Source organism: Notolepis coatsorum, assembly GCF_963971535.1.
Source record: "Notolepis coatsorum genome assembly, chromosome: 9".
NCBI classification, from domain to species: domain Eukaryota; kingdom Metazoa; phylum Chordata; class Actinopteri; order Aulopiformes; family Paralepididae; genus Notolepis; species Notolepis coatsorum.
In genome coordinates this window covers 135,859,537-135,877,478 of record NC_140173.1, presented here as the reverse complement: position 1 = coordinate 135,877,478, position 17,942 = coordinate 135,859,537, and the positions used below count along the sequence as shown (strand labels likewise).

The 17,942-nt window shown below is 43.3% G+C and overlaps 1 protein-coding gene across 1 annotated transcript in view; it reads left to right on the top strand.

The window, feature by feature from the left end:
- Nucleotides 1-889: 889 nt before the first annotated feature.
- LOC311233928 (glutamate receptor ionotropic, delta-1-like) overlaps nt 890-17,942 on the top strand; it is a gene marked incomplete at both ends in the record, with an annotated part of 834,874 nt that continues 817,821 nt past the window's right edge. Inside the window, 2 exons of the mRNA XM_084320981.1 lie at nt 890-971; nt 2,546-2,701. Of these exons, the coding sequence (XP_084177107.1) occupies nt 890-971; nt 2,546-2,701 (238 nt within the window). The remainder of the gene's footprint in view (nt 972-2,545; nt 2,702-17,942) is intronic.

The window sequence follows — 17,942 nt, the reverse complement described above, 5'->3', positions numbered from 1 at the left end:
TCCGTTGCCCTGTCTCATCATCAGCTGTTGGCGGCGCTGAGAATCGGACCCAGTCGTTCTGCCAGCCCGACACATGTTGCCTTAGAATTCTAACTTCTCAAAGCGTATTTTGTATATTGCCGTCGACATTTAATTGTTCAAACCAAACCAGGTTATCGTTTGCCATGTGAGCGGTCGACGGCGCGAATGTCTGTCCTTTGGCAAGGGTGCGAGGTTATTATATAGCGTATTTTGCGACCTCCGGGCTGCGTGTCTATAGTTGATCTGCTCTCCTCGCGTCTTTCTCCGGCTAGAACAATCCTTTCTACCGCGGGCTTCTTCTCGGGACGGGCAACCGAGTCGTCGTGGAGTCTCTGACTGCAGTCATCACGTGGTCGAGACGACGGGACCGAAGGAGTGCGCCGATCGGAGTGTCTATGTGTGTGAGGCGCGTCTCTCTCGATCTGTGCGTAACGGAGGGTGTCCCGATCCTCCGCATCTCTGCTGCTTGCCATGCTTTATTAGACACTGAGCGCAGGAGAGAGGAGGCGAGAGAGAGAGAGAGAGTGAGAGACGTCGGAGGAACGCCGGGCTCACTCACCGGTCTATTATTATTGTATTCTGGTTGAATCGAACCTCGCGGATCCCCAACCTTTCTCTCCCTCTATTTCAGTAAACTGCATAATATGCTTTCCAATCGAGTTATTTTTCGTGTTCAAATAGCAGTTCCTACTTTTTAGGTATAGGGTTTCTTCTTGCGTGTTTTTCGACTCTCTGAAAGGTCGTGTTTTTGAATCGCATCATCTTTTTTATTTTTTATTTATCAGTATTTCTTTTTTTTGGTGGTGCTCCATTTGGATAGCAGGACAGCCAGGGGAGCTTGGATGAGCTGTTTCGCTGAAATCCGGAGATGGAGTTGCTGTTGATCCGCCTTTCCCTATGGATATTGTTGCAATGCAAAGCTGCCAGAGCGGACTCCATCATACACATTGGTAAGAGTCTTACAACATAATCTGCGGGTTTTGGCTAGAAATATGCGATGGCAACAACATAGATATGGGCATCTAAAATGATGCACTTATCCCCCCCCACGGAGCGCATTCTGTGTTGATCGGTAGGTTTTGTATATCGTATTATTTGTCTTAATGGTCGGGGTTTAATAAATGCACATCCACCTGACACGTCCTCAACTATATAGACTATTATTTGCATCTGATCGGCAGGCATTTCTAACCAATAGCTATACTTTGACCGGCGTCGATAAAACACATACAGCTGCAGGACTACTCAAGCTTTATGACTAAATAAATGTCCATCAGCCAAGGGTTGAGGGTTTGCCGAGACACCCCCCCCCCCCCCCCCCACAGCCTCAACTTTCACGGTGACGTGACCGCAATGTCAATAACTATATCAGAGGGAATGTCAAGGGGGCTTCGTTAGAGATACAGAAGGCACAGAGCCCGTTTGTACCCTAACTTCCAATCAGAATTAGGCTTGTAATGTAGACGTGCATTGGTTCGAGTCGTAATTCTAGCGCCCGAAATCAAATGTTCTCCAAAAACTGGCAAGTGGTGTCATGTCGGAGAGAAATAACGTGGTGTGAGAAATGAAATAGATGACCTCTCCACCCATTGCCCCCCTTTATCTTCTGCCAGTGCCACACATGCACACGCACACAGTGCCACACACACGCACGCACACACACACAAACACAGTTCAATCCGTTTTTCTTATGCATGTCCTATATTTTGAGCAAACGATGATGTGCCTGATCAAATTCGCCATAACCCCCCCCCCCTCTCTCTCTCTCTCTCTCACTCACACACACAATATATATATATATATATTTATATTGCTGCACACTCAGCTTACTGCAACAGTTTGAGCAGGCGCTCAATCACTTCAATCACTAGCTAATACATTTGATTTGATCCAGATAATACAGGCTGATTTCCCGGATAATGATACCCCAGTAATTTTGAGGCGTGTGTGTGTGTGTGTGTGTGTGTGTGTGTGTGTGTGTGTGTGTGTGTGTGTGTGTGTGTGTGTGTGTGCGTGCGTGCATGCGTGCGTGTGTGTGTGGGGAGGGGATGATCCTTGTCTATATAGCCACAAATCTGATCAGGGCTACAAATATAGGCCTACTACAGTAGTGGCAACACCAGCAATGCTATTTTCATAGATCAGACGGCCATTTTATTTTAAGATCGATCACTTTTTCCAAAATACAGTATGGCCAAGTCAATGTAAAGTTAAGGTAGACTAGGGCCTGGAAAACAGTCTGTCGCTCTCCATGGTCCTGAAATGGCAGCATGCGATGCTTCCAGATGGCATGGATGCACACATGTTGCACTGCTTCTGATATATATAGCACATGAAGACAGAAGGTAAAAGGCATACATTATTCAAACCCTGATGCAATCTCTCCACCACTTTCACTTTCACAAGTGACAGTTATACCAGTATTGATAATCACATCTTCCATGAAGCCCATACAGTAGCGATGTCCAGCTAAAACTGAAGCGGTTTCCCTCCTATAGTGAGAATTGATCGTTTTGTTCGACAGGTGCCATATTCGAGGAGAACGCTGCGAGGGATGAGGAAATCTTCCAACTGGCCATATCAGACCTGAGTCTGAACGATGACATTCTGCAGAGCGAAAAAATCACCCACTCTGTGAAACTGATCGAGCCTAATAATCCCTTCCAGGCAGTGCAGGAAGGTAAGTGCTATTCGGTGGAATCATTTTTTGTAATCGATTGCCCTGCTGTTTTTTCTTTGATTACTTGGGACCACAGGGCACATGGGGCCCAAGCATTATTTGCTGAGTTGCTAATAGTGCTGTGGTTACAATCTGACAAGAGGCCTTTTTTTATTAAATTTTTTAAAGTCTTGCAAGTATTGGTATAGCATGTCTTCACCAGAGGTGGGGAGGTCAGAGGTCAGAACAGTGGTGTTGGCAAAGAGCTCCATGCATCTTTCTCAGTGTGTGAGAGAAGAGAGTGGTGCCACCTGCAAAGTACTGTGCCTCGTCTATGGAGAAGCAAGGTGTCTTCTGTGGTTGAAAAGCTAGGTGGAAGCATTGAGTCGGGTGCACCATCGTGAATGATTTTGATCTATGTTTAAAAAAAAAAAAGTATAAATAATACAAGAAAAAACATAGCATAGTACCACCTATACTAGTATACTCAACTATAGCATGCTGATGGTTGCATTTTGATTAACCATATTGTATGGGAAAATACGTTGTTGTTTTGTTGTTCTTGTTGTTTTTGATTGACATAAGGAAAGTAGGCCTACAGTTTAGGTATTACAGGCACTGGTTTTATTATCACCTGTGTGAACGCTCAGACAAAATACAGATATATTTATATACTGGTATATAATATATTGGGTGTAATATTGGGTGAGCAATAATAGGAAATATTTGTATTTCATTCATTTATTCAGCCTTTTATATATATCTTGTTTCTGTATATCGATTATCCACCACTCGCCAGAATCTCTACCTGTTGCCACAGAAAATAGAAAATGATAGCAAAGAACTACCTTTTCTTTTGGTATTGAAAAGTACGCCCATATAGTGAAGGTCAAATGAATAGAGGATTCCTTGGGAGCTTCTAACGCTGTATATCCTTTGTATTTATACTTGCCAACCTGTCCCTTTTCTTCCCACCGCAAAGCCTTCATGAGTCGCTGCTATTCAAAAGGCCTGTGACAGCTGCAGCCACCCCATAACATACCATCATCTATGCTGAGATTGTAACTTTCCATTCAGCCGTGGCTTTGATTTCACCGCTAAAGTATGTTGTTCATATGCTTTACAATAGAGGTGTTTCCTCCCCATTTACTTAGCACCGCTGCACTGTCTCAGCGAGGAAACTACCACCGCATGCTGGGGAAAATGTATTAACGAAAAACAAACAAAGCGGCGGCCCAGTGTTAAGGAATTATACTCTGAACATACAAAGAGTGTTGCAACCTGCAGTAGAACTAAAACTACCCAAGCAAACCACAGCTGCTACAGAATAGGCCTAGAGGAAACACTGGACTACCAGGGCTCTTTACAGAAAGTATTGAAAGTATCGGGCATCAATTTCTAGGCTTACTACAGCTGAACCTGTAGTTATTTTGATCGGAAATTGATTGATTGACAACAGAGATTGACTGGGAATTTGAGACTGAAGTCGCTCCACTGATTTATCTGCTGTTTGTTGGCCTTGATCGTCTGTCATTTAACCTGCTTCATCGCCATTCAGATTAGACTCCGCTAATCTAATATTCAGAGAAGTTGGTGATTAGGGATCCATCGACACTCCAGGGGGGCTAATGTGGGGTTGATGACACCCCAGGATCGATGGACATTCCCGGGCTCTGTTTGTGTTTGTCTGTGTGCGTATGTTGGTGTATGTACGTGTCAGTGGCAGCCGGGGGGGGGGGGGTCGCCATCTGTCACCTCACCTGCACATATCTATATCTATGCAAGGCACATCAGTAGTGGCTGGTGGCTAATATCACAGAGAAGGCAGGCATACTTGTATGGCGTACACATACACACACACATTGTAACAAATAGGAAGTGTGGGCGGCTAGGTGGTGCAGTGGGCAAGGCACTCACCACCAATGCTGGAGACGCTGGGTTCGATTAGGGGTATTAGGGGGAGGGAAAACTAAGGGGTGGGGATCGGACGTTGCGGACAGCGACTCCTACAGGTCGGTTGGTGCGCCTGCGCAGTAGAATCAAGCAGCGACGGCGGCGGCGCCCCTCCAAAGCGCAGACCCCCGACGCTGAAAGATCGCGCCGCGCAGGTGAAAAGATGCGACGGCTGCTACCTCGAGTATCGGAGGGGACTCGTGCTGCTATGTATGGCTTCGTCCACATTGCAGCCGGCTTGTGGGAGGCAAGAAACAGCGTTCGAGACAGGGGAGGGTTGAATTGGACGATACGAAATTGGAATGGGAGAAAAATAGAAAATGGGAGAAAAAGTGGATAAAAAAAAACAAATAGGAAGTGTATCTATCGTAATCTCTGATCGTACCAAAATGGCTCAGGTTCACAATCAGCGAGCACAGAAAGACTCAGAAGAAGCTTCTATCCCCAGGCCATCAGGCTGCTCAACGAACAATAAACACTATGCAACAACCATCAAATGCACACAGCACACACACCCACACGCACACACTCACTTAAACAAACAACACACTGCAGCACCCACTCTCCACACTTTAGATCACCTAAACACACTTTACACTTTATATTTATTGGTAAAGGATTTGCACTACAACTCGTACACCTTACTCGTACATTGGAGGTGGTTCGGTGGGTGGGGTGGGGGGTTGGGTGTGTGTGTGTGTGTGTGTGTGTGTGTGCATGTGTGTGAGGGAGAGAGAGATGCATATGCTCCAAATAACCAAAAAGACATCAAGCACTTCAACAACTGATACAGACCAACAGAACCACACCACATCAATTTACAGGCTTATTAATAATAACAGCTTCATCCAGCCCAAAAGGTATGTATAGACAACATCTAAGTAACATTAAACACATGATTAGTCATCTTATCTCACATTGGCTTGCTTCCCTGTCACCCAGGAAACCTGCTTTTATTCAGAACTGCACATATGGAGTGGGATCAAATTGTGCCAAAAGTGATTTAAATCAATAAAAATAAGTGATGAGAGGATTTTATTCACAGAGCCGTGAAATTTGGCGACTGTGCTATTTACAGCTAGTCTAAGCCACTCTCACACTTGGCAGAGGTGGACAAGTAGGTTTTACTGCAATCAGGACTTTCTAGTTTCACCAGCAGGTGTCAAACTGCAGTTTTAAATCTTTATATCCTGCTACTGCTTCTCTGGGAGACTCACATAGTAGTTTGACCAATGTGTGCACTACTGTTTTGCCAAAGAGCACAGGTTCTTTATGCTGCTCTGGCCAAGGTTGACATTTCAGGCGATTCATCTTCAGCTCATTGGGTAATCAACCTAGTGCTAACATTAGCACTATCGTTACCTGGAACTGGTGTAATCAACCTAGTGCTAACATTAGCACTATCGTTACATGGGACTGCTGCAATCAACCCAGGGTTATAGCCAGCAGCGGAACCTATCAGACCCGGGCCGGGGGGCGGGGCTACATGACCGGGCCCTTTAAAGCCAATAAAGCTTGACATTATATCGGGAGTCCGGGGTGGTAATCTGACGCTCGTGCGTAAAAAGTCGCAAACAGTCTAAGATTACAATTTAAAACAATGTTTGAAAGAAAACTAACCAAAGAAAAGGTGTAATATTTAAGATTTAGTTTCTACAAATGGTATAGAAACGAAATATATACAGATAATGATATAACATGACACGAAGCCAACAAACTACAAGAACAACATAGCCTAATAACATGACTACATTTCTGACACACCATTCACCACGGACCACAAGAGCAGCTCGTGGCGATGTCCCGACTGTAGTGCTCTCCTGGGCAGCTTGGTGTAAACTCCTCATCCTTTGCTTGCAGTAGTGTGTTGGGGTGAATTGCCTCAAACATGTTCACAGTTGCATTTAAACTGGTGAATCTTTGGGACAGTTGCTGGATGATTATATCGAGACATGCATTGAAACGTTCACCCGAAGGTTTCTCTCTGCGTCAGTGAGGCGGCTGTCTTCAGAAAGTTCATCAAAGTGACGCTTACTTTCCTGGCCCTGCGTTGTTTCAAACTGTGTTTGACTTCCCCATTTAGTAGCCGGGGCAAGAGTGGCGGACTCATCAAATTGTCCCCTATAGGCTACTCCACCAAAACACTGATGGCATTTTGCAGTAGAGTAGATGCTTTGAGAATATCCGCGTCTTTTGCAACAAGCGCATCATGGCGAGAGGACCAGCGAGTGGGACATACGCGTTTTAATGTGATACTACACGAAGTAACAACAACCATATCAACATTTACCACAAACTCACGTTTTCTTGTTGACAGTGTGTGTCCGTGATTGTAGCCTATACCTGTAAATCTGGCTCACCCCGACTAATGTTGTTGGCGCCGGGGGCTGGGGCTCTTCAACAACTTAAGGTTCCTCCCGCAGGAGGAGAGTAGGGCGGAAAAAATATACATCTATAGCTTGGACAATTTGTCTTTTCCTTGGTCCCTTTTATCTTTTTCTTTGCGTTTTGTCGCTCCACTTTTGTGTTTATAACTGCTCCCGCTCATGCTTAGGCATGGCTCTGTTGACAAGTGATGGATGATGACGTTCATTTACGTATGATGTTGATGGACGGCTGATGACGATTTTACCCAAAATACATTTGGAGATGGAGACAATAGAAGGGATTCACTTGCAATTTTTCATGTTTTAATGTTAAATGTGAGTGTGAAAATAGTTCAACTCATATTATATAGGCTACGATGCTTTATACCTAATATATGACCACAAACGTCAGTGCACTCAGTGGCGCGAGGCAGCAGGGCCCACCTGCGAATATCTCGGGGGCGGAGCCTGCTGCCTCGGCGACGGGCCCCCATTGGGTCCCGACCATCCCGGGCCCGGGGAGCACTGCCCCTACAGCCCCCCCTGAAGCTCCGCCCCTGGTTATAGCACTATCGTTACATGGGACTGCTGCAATCAACCAGTTAATTTTAGCACTATTGTTCAGATTCAGATTCAGATTACTTTATTCACCATATTGTATATACAAATGGAACGTGATTCGACATTACAGTGCATGATTTTTTCACAAATAGGAATAAACACAATAATAAATAAATAAGTGCAAAACAGGACAGAACAGTGAGACAACAATAAGACTGCTGTAATCAACCCAGGGTTAACTTTAGCACTATCGTTACATAGGACTGCTGTAATCAACCCAATGATAACATTAGCACTATCATTACCTGGGACTACTGTAATCAACCTAGGGCTAACATTAGCACTATTGATACCTGGGACGCCAGTCCACAGCACATGCCGTTTGTGAAAAACAAAAACATAGGTCCAAGTTTGAGCTTCTTCTCTCAAATGGCCTTTTGTTTAAGGGGAATTCCACTCTGGGTCTCTCTTTATATATGTATAGAAAGGTTGCTTTACTACAGAGTAAAATTTGTCCACAGCCAGCTCTGTAGATACTGATAGACAGATATATAGCCTTAAACCAGAGACAGGATCCGAGACATGGAACTCTCTAGCTACTTCCGTCACCATCTCTGGGAAAATAAGCAGACAAGGGCTTCTACAAAATGAATGGATTGAATTAAAAAATTACCTATACCAGTAATAGTAAAGGAGGCGTATTTGATTGAGCAACAGATTTGCCATGTTTAGGGTCTTAGAAACATATTATTGACATTTTGAACTCGGAATGTCATTCAGCGGATCTTTTAAAAGAAGGGTTTGTTATTATTTTGGATGTATACTGATTAGGTAAGAAAGTTTTGAGACAACATTGAGAAAATACTTTATTTACCATAATATTATTGAAATGGACTTTCCCGATATTTAGCAAGCAGTTGATTGCTATTCAGCACAAGTCAGTTTCTCCAATGACGTGAATGACGTGTGTTGAGTTCATTGAGGACATCACCTCCCATTCATTTTCCTGCCTGTCTTTCCTCTTCCTATATTCAGCCTCTTTGCCTACTGCACATGCTCCAGCCTCCTGTTGAGGCAAAGGACTACGCTGAGGCAAAAAAGGGTGGGCATCCAACAATGCCAATCAAAGGATACCACTCCTAACAAACACAAACAAGGAGGGGGGGGGGGGGGGGGGGGGTACTTCTGGTTACTCCATTACTGCGTGGGAAGCAGATCCAGGGACAATCAAAGTATCAGGAAACCCCATTGTTGTAGTTCTTCTAAATTGAGTGAGGGTACAGTCATGTGTCATTATGATATAAAGCTCTACCAAATTAGTACCTTCCACTGCCAATATTTCTGAGCAGATGTCGTGTTGGCCACATAGAGAGATGTAATAAATTATGCCTCAATCTGGTAAATTAGTTTAATGTTGCTTTGCAGTGGAATTTCCCTTTATGTGACTTCTCCGAGTTTCCATTTGCAATCTCCATCATGGCAGTTTGCTTGCAAGGTCTGAGACACAGAGAAGTCCATGGTCCCTTCCCTTGTTGAAGCTTAGCTTTTGATTGACAAGTAGCTCAACCAATCGGATTAAAGTGCCCATTCAATCCCCGTTGTTTCATTGGCTTGGGTGAACAAAAATGCACCCTTGAGACTTCCTTTGAATTTAATTGAGAAGGGGAGGAGTTAGAGGAGCAGTTAGCCCAACGTAAGTGGAAAAGACTAGACTAAAGTCTAGTATGTATGTATGTATGTATGTATGTATGTATGTATGTATGTATGTATGTATGTATGTATGTATGTATGTATGTATGTATGTATGTATGTATGTATGTATGTATGTATGTATGTATGTATGTATGTATGTATGTATGTATGTATGTATGTATGTATGTATGTGTGTGTGTGTGTGTGTGTGTGTGTGTGTGTGTGTGTGTGTGTGTGTGTGTGTGTGTGTGTATGTATGTATGTATGTATGTATGTATGTATGTATGTATGTATGTATGTATGTATGTATGTATGTATGTATGTATGTATGTATGTATGTATGTATGTATGTATGTATGTATGTATGTATGTACATTTCATTCATTCATTTTATTTTGTTTCGTACATGGGGGTACAGTTAATCTTTGCACAATATCACACACAACATCTTTTTTTTAACATGATACACCCATGGCCGAAAAGGAGCAGGATGAAGAAAACGTATGTGTAACAATTGTGTGTATTGAGCCATTGATTGATTGATTGATTGAAAACTTTATTTAACAGATTGGAGAATGGGTACAATACAGTACAGCTCAATACACACAATTGTTAAGGGGATGCAGACCAGAGAAAGACTTTCGTCTTGTTTACATCAGGGTCCCCCATTTTCAATTCATCAGGACATATATGACATGCATGACATACAGATAGACAGTACTGCTACATCTATCGCAGGGAGGAGTCGGACTGTCGGAGGATACTGTGATCGCAGACGTTACTGTAGCCTTTAGTAGGCCTTGTGTTGTGTATGTATGTATGTGACAAATAAACCTCTTGAATCCTGTCATATATTCAATCAGTTTCAGTAACTACAGAACACATAATAGACAACTCACTTGTCGATGTTGTGGTCCGGCAGTCTGCACAGCACATTCCATGATAAAAAAAAGTATCCATTTAGTTAGATAGATGATAGATCCAACACTGTCTACAGTATCTCGTGATTATCTCTCAGACTCCTGTTCTGATACGACCGCAGCAGGCGCCGGCACGGTCACTGGGTGTTGTCAGAGACATAATAGTCCCCACCGCAACAGCACCAGCAGCAGGTGTAACGGCGTCGCCTGTAGATGATCCCGCCTCCTGCTGCTCTGTCAAGTCCATTGACTGCTTCACTTTCTTCGTGAAACCAAAATTGGTTAGGCTTACTTGTTGCATTTTTCGTTTAGACATTATCCATTCCTGAGTGACCTTATTTATCTGTCAAAACTATCACTGTCAACAAGTCACAGGTTACAACGTGGGTCAAGTTTGATTTGTGCCGTGCGTGCAGGCTGCAGCGCCGCCGCGCTCCAAATGGTAATTGCAAGAATAGCATGCATGTTGCCATAATACGTGTGAATTAGTGCGCAAATCATTAATCATACATCCAAAATAGCATAAGTCTATTATTATACACGATGATGATACAGAAAATTACAGAAAAATGAGAAATGCATGGCAAAAGTAGCATTTATTTTCAGTAATTTAGAGACCCCCCAAAAATTCACAAATCATGTTTTCAGGGGAGCTGATGTCTGATCTAAGGGAGCCATGGCTCCCCCAGCTCCCCCGTGGATCGCACCCTGATCGGCGGACCTTTAAAAAAGTGAATATCAGGAAGGCAGCAGGTCCGGACGGCATCCCCGGCCGCGTCCTAAAAGTCTGTGCCGACCAACTGGCCCCAGTATTCACTGACATATTTAACCTGTCCTTAGAACAGGCTGTCATCCCCACCTGCCTGAAGAAGTCCACTATTATCCCTGTACCCAAAAAATCCAAGCCTGCTTGCCTCAACGACTACCGCCCTGTAGCTCTCACCTCCATAGCCATGAAGTGCTTTGAGAAGCTAGTAAAGGGCTACATCTGCTCCTCCCTCCCCATCAACATGGACCCCCTGCAATTTGCATACCGCCCCAACAGGTCCACGGAGGACGCCATAGCCCATGTGCTGCACACAGCAGCATCACACCTGGACAAGAGGCAGGGGAACTATGTGAGAATGCTATTCATCGACTACAGCTCGGCATTCAATACCATAGTCCCCTCCATACTCATAGCCAAGCTCAGGGACCTGGGCTTGAACTATGACCTCTGCCAGTGGGTCTTGGACTTCCTGACTGGCAGACCCCAGGTGGTGAGAGCAGGAAACTGCACCTCCTCATCCATCACCCTCAACATAGGGGCCCCCCAGGGCTGTGTTCTGAGTCCCCTCCTCTACTCCCTGTACACACACGACTGTGTGGCTCAGCGGAGTAGCAATACAATCATCAAATTTGCTGACGACACAGTGGTGGTGGGCCTGATCTCTGCCAACGATGAGAGGGCCTACCTGGAAGAGGTCAAGGTCCTGGCGGGATGGTGCCAGGAAAACAGCCTCTCCCTGAACGTCAGCAAAACAAAGGAGATGATTGTGGACTTCAGGAGGTCGGGGGTCAAGGACTACAGCCCCCTCAGCATCGACGGGGCACCGGTTGAGAGAGTCAACAGCTTTAAGTACCTCGGAGCCTACATATCCGAGGACTTGACATGGACCACACACATTGACAGTGTTGTGAAGAAGGCACGACAACGCCTCTACTTCCTCAGGCGCCTAAGGAAGTTCCAAGTCAGTCAGAAGATCCTTAAGAACTTCTACTCATGTACAATAGAGAGCATCTTGACCGGCAACATCACCTCCTGGTTTGGGAATAGCACTGCACAAGACCGAAGCAGACTACAAAGAGTGACACGTTCAGCCGAACGCACAATTGGAGGGGGGCTCCCCACCCTCCAGAACATTTACAACAAGCGTTGCAAGGGCAAGGCTAAGAGAATCATTAAAGACTCCAGTCACCCGAACAACTGCCTCTTTGAACTGCTGCGGTCAGGCAAGCGATACCGGAGTCTCAAGGCGAGCACAGAAAGACTCAGAAGAAGCTTCTATCCCCAGGCCATCAGGCTGCTAAACGAACAATGAACACTACACAACAACAACCACCAAACGCACATAGCACACACATCCACACGCACACACTCACTTTAAACAAACACACTGTAGCACCCACTCCACACACTTTATAGCACACACCCACTTTAAACAAACACACTGTAGCACCCACTCCCCACACTTTATATTTATTGATGAAGGATTGCACTACAACCCGTACACCTTACTGTAAATTGTACCTAAATTGTACCTCATCCCATTTCTGCTTTGCACTATATAGTACTGTACATTAGTACACTGCATAGTATTGTATATTATATGGTAACTCAGAACATTGTACATATGTCTATACCGAACACTGTGACCTCATTTTCTTCTTCTAAATTACATGCTATACTATGTTATTTGATACTATCTTGTCTAGCACAGTCTCTGGAGCGTAACAGTAAGAAGCATTTTGTATGAAAGTATTCTGTACTTCTGTATGACAACTATTAAAGAAACTTGAAACTTGAAACTTGAAACTGATCCTAGGTTGTCAAAGTGGGCAGGGGTGAGGTGGGTTCTAGGAGTAAGGTCAAGCAGTAGTCTGACCAGTTTGTTTTGAGATGTTTGTAATTTTGTTTTTAGCGCATTTGAGGTGCTTTGGTACCATGAGGTGCAAGCATAGTCGTAGTACCCTTGTATGAGTGCTCCTGCCAGAGTCTTCAGGGTATTCTTGTTTACCAGAGAGGAGATCCGGTACAAGAATCGAGTCGTTGGTTGACTTTTTTTATTACATTGGATGCCATTTTGTCACAGGAAAGATTAGCCTCTAGGATGGAGCCCAGGTAGGTAATTTCATCTTTCCTTGTGACAATATTGTCACCCACTGTAACTGAGAAGCCGTCGGTCTTGCTGAGTTTGTTATTTGAACCGAAGAGAATGGACTCTGTTTTGCCCATGTGTAATGATAGTTTATTATCAGCGAGCCATATGCAGATTTTGCCTAGTTCCGAGCTGAGGGTTTTTTCAACCTGTAACTTGTTCTTGTCAGAGACCAGCAGGGCTGAGTCATCTGCGAACAAGAACAAGTTGCAGTCACAAGCTGACGACATGTCATTTGCATAAATTAGGATCAGTAGCGGTCCTAGTATGCTTCCTTGTGGAACACCACAGCTCACTGTGAGGGTGGGGGATAGGGTACCGTTTACCTCCACCATCTGTTCTCTCCCTTCAAGGTAGGATTGCATCCAGCTCACTGATAGACTATCAAAACCCATTGCTTTTAGCTTGTCAATCAGAATGGAGTGATTGACAGTGTCGAAGGCTTTTTGTAGGTCCAGCATGACCATGCCGCAGTATTTGCCCGCGTCCACCTCTTGTTTGATGTGGTCGTTCAAATAGAGAAGGCATGTGTCAGTGGAGTGGGATGTTCTGAAGCCAGATTGGAATTCGTAGATTAGATTTTTTTCCGCTAGGTACTTTTCAAACTGTTCGTAGAACATTTTTTCCATGACTTTCGAGATGGAGGTAAGAATAGAAACAGGGCGGTAGTTGCCTGGGTCTAATTTACTGCCCTTTTTGTGCAGAGGGGTCACTCTAGCAATTTTGAAGTCCTTGGGGACGTGTCCCTGTTTTATGGAGAGGTTTATTATGTGTGTGATGACTGGGGTGATGAGTCTCTGAGGAATTTGGAGGGGATGTTGTCATGGCCAGTGGCCTTGTTAGGTTGGAGGGCGCTCAGTTTTTTGAGTACCTCATCTGTTGTTACCATTTCCAGTTTGAAGATGTATTGTACCCATTCTGCAATCTATTAAATAAAGTTTTCATTCATTCATTCTCATCTCCTCTCTCATCTGTGTGTCTCCTCCTCTCCGACACCCGAGACAGCAGGGAGCACTGTCAGCCAGTCACAGTGGCCACTCCCCTCATATGCAACTGTAGTATTTCACACAGCGAGGAAAATAATACAGTCGGGCAATCTAACAAGAATTAACGTATTTACAAGTGTGTCAGTGTATTGGTGAAGTCAAGTGCTTTGAGCAGGATAAACGTATAACTTATATTATATATATGTTACAGTATATAAAAATACCGTTTTTACTTTCGTGCAGTAACTGAAGCTGCCAATAGGGGGTGCTGCCGCTCCCCCCGCACCCCCTGTTCCAATGTGCCTGCTCATACTTCCACACAGTAATTAATATAAGGCTATATGAGTGCACAGTACAATGTTCGCATTGCTTTGTTATCTAATACATATTTAACTTTGTGTATGTATGTATGTATGTATGTATGTATGTATGTATGTATGTATGTATGTATGTATGTATGTATGTATGTATGTATGTATGTATGTATGTATGTATGTATGTATGTATGTATGTATGTATGTATGTATGTATGTATGTACAGTATGTATGTATGTATGTATGTATGTATGTATGTATGTATGTATGTATGTATGTATGTATGTATGTATGTATGTATGTATGTATGTATGTATGTACAGTGTATGTATGTATGTATGTATGTATGTATGTATGTATGTATGTATGTATGTATGTATGTATGTATGTATGTATGTATGTATGTATGTATGTATGTATGTATGTATGTATGTATGTATGTATAGTGTATGTATGTATGTATGTATGTATGTATGTATGTATGTATGTATGTATGTATGTATGTATGTATGTATGTATGTATGTATGTATGTATGTATGTATGTATGTATGTACAGTATGTATGTATGTATGTATGTATGTATGTATGTATGTATGTATGTATGTATGTATGTATGTATGTATGTATGTATGTATGTATGTATGTATGTACAGTATGTATGTACAGTATGTATGTATGTATGTATGTATGTATGTATGTATGTATGTATGTATGTATGTATGTATGTATGTATGTATGTATGTATGTATGTATGTATGTATGTATGTATGTATGTATGTATGTATGTATGTATGTATGTATGTATGTGTGTGTGTGTGTGTGTGTGTGGGGGGTGACAGCCAGGATGAGTTGACCTTTATCTATGCTCTTTCGTTCCCTGCCACCCTGCTGATACTGGCAGTCAGGACCATGCCATGTCATGGTGAGGAGGGTGTGTGGGGCAGACAGGGGGACAGGGAGACAGGGGGAGGGAAGAGTGAGCAGAATGAGGATGCGATGGTAATGGGAGAGGAGAATAACAGAGGAGGGTGAGGAGAGCAATGAGTTGGAGAATAACCATGAGCACAAACAAAAGAAGATAAAGAAAAAAGAATGGAAGGGAAGAGGAGGAGGTTTGAAGAGAATGATGAAGAGCAGGAGAGACACAAGTTGGTGGGAGATAGGGAGGGAGAGGGACACAGAAGAAGAGATGCAAGAGGAGGAGGAGGAAAAGTAGAAGGAAGAGGAGGAGGAAGAGGAGGAGGAAGATGATGAGGAAGAGGAGGAGGCATAGGATAATGAAGATAAAGAGGAGGAGGAAGATGTGGAGGAGAAGGAGAAGGAGAAGGAAGAGGAAAAGGAAGAGGAGAAAGACAAGGAAGATGAGAATGAAGAGAAAGATGAGAATAATAAGGAAGAGGAGGAGGAAGAAGAAAAGGAAGAGGAGAAGGAAGAGGAGGAAGAAGATGAGGAAGATGAGGAGAAGGAAGATGAGGAGGAAGCAGTGTTTATTCCATCAGCTATTTTTTCTTTTCTTTTTTAGTCTTAGTCATATGTCATATGCGCTTTTTCGTTTTCATCATATTTAGTCACCTTTATCTATTTTTCGTTTAGTCAAGTTTTAGTCACCTACAGGTCTGAGCATTTTAGTCTCAGTCTTTTTCGTTTAGTCTCGCCATTCAGTTACAGTCTCATACATTGGCGTGAGCTTTTTCTAAACAAAAACAAGCTAATGTTAGTGCTAGCTGGTTAGACTTATGTAAGCTATTTAATGTGTTATATGTTATTATTGATGCTGACATTATTAGGTGGAGTTGCAGGGCGCACGGCCTGTGACAGGTCCGTTGTTGTGTCGCAGAGTGGAAAGAGGAAGAAGGTGAATACAACCGTTATGTTGATGATCAGATATCAATTCTCCCGTGATAAAATTTTACTATAGTTTGAAAGTATAGGCGGACTATTCCTCGGTTACATTGGTGGCAGCAGTGGATTGTTTCCTGCATTAGTGTCCAGCATGAGAAGTAAAGGGAATGCGAGTATGAATTAGAGATGATTTGACAGCTAGCTAGTTGCTAATGCTAACAGTAACATACAGTAGCTGTTAGTTTCAAAGTATAGTTACAGCATTCGCCGTTGGACAGTAAGAAGTGGAAACGGTTCTTGATTTGAGTTTGGTGATCAACATAACGGTTTTATTCACCTTCTTCCTCTTTCCACTCCACAAAACAACAACGGACCTGTCACAGTTTTCACACATTTCTCCCTGGGCTGAGCGGGCTCCCCTTCTTCTCCTCCTCGTCTTTCACTTTCAACAATACATTCTGCCAAGTCCAAGCCCACTGCATACAAGACCACGAGACCCTGTTGCCCCGACAATGGGTCTCATTCCCCAATATTTTCCAAAGAGTTCTCTTGGAAGACTTATCTTGGAACCGACTGAGACAGAATCGACGACAAGTTCACTGTGAGTCCCCAACGCGTGGGGAAGATGTCTTAAGTGGCTCAAACTATCACAGCTGAGATACCCGCAATGAGGAATGGCACCGCTCTGAAACATGAACGCTCGTTCCTGTCTAGGTCATTTGCATACAAAACAACGCCTCCAGAGCTCTTTATAAGGCAGGCTCTGTGCCATGTGCAAATTAAATCGAGAAAAGTCAAGGGTTTAGACACACCTGTCCAGCTCATTAAATGCAACTAATGATGCAGCCGTGTGAAAATGGTGGCGGAAGCGCTTTGCGACAGATCAAAATGAGATTACATTAATGTATTGTCATCATATACAGAATACAGGCTACTACTCGTGACCACCTGCCGCAGCGAGCACACCCCGCCCCCCACACACACTAGCAGTACTGTATAGTCTACGTGCGTAATGAATGAACGCAGTAGGCTTATATTATTCTAATGACTTGTTTTATTAGGATATCGCAGATACTGCCCTATATAGTACAGTCCACCAGTCTGCTGCCCGACTCTGGTGGCCTTAGTGTACTGTACTTACTGTATAGGGCAGAGCATATAGTATCTACTAAATCCTAATGAAAGTAATTAGAATAATATAAGCCTACTGTTCATTCATTAGACACGTAGGCTATACTGGTGCACACAAGACTTATGGAATATTAATGCAGTCTATTTCCACGCGATTAGCTTTAGTTCTTATTTATTTATTTATCCACTGTCATTTGCAGTGTTGGTGTAGTAGGCTACATAGTGTATTTCAATATCTGTTTTATTGATTAATGATATATTTGAAGGAATGCAAGTTATAGCTATATCAAACAAATGTCTGTCCCATTAACACTTTTATTGCCAGGCAGTATGCCCATCCTTATGCCCAGTCTGCCAGTGCTGTAACCCTATGGAGATGTTTACCTTCTTTGCAGGGCTATAACTTTTTAAATATTATAGCTATATCGACATTTCTATGGCCCATTCAACATCGGGTATCTATCGTTCCGGATGTGGGAACGTTATATTTTTTCATTCATACATTGTTGTGTTAATACCGTCGAGAATATATGTTTTTAAGGTTTTCTGCAGTAATTCCTAAAACGCGAGTTATAGG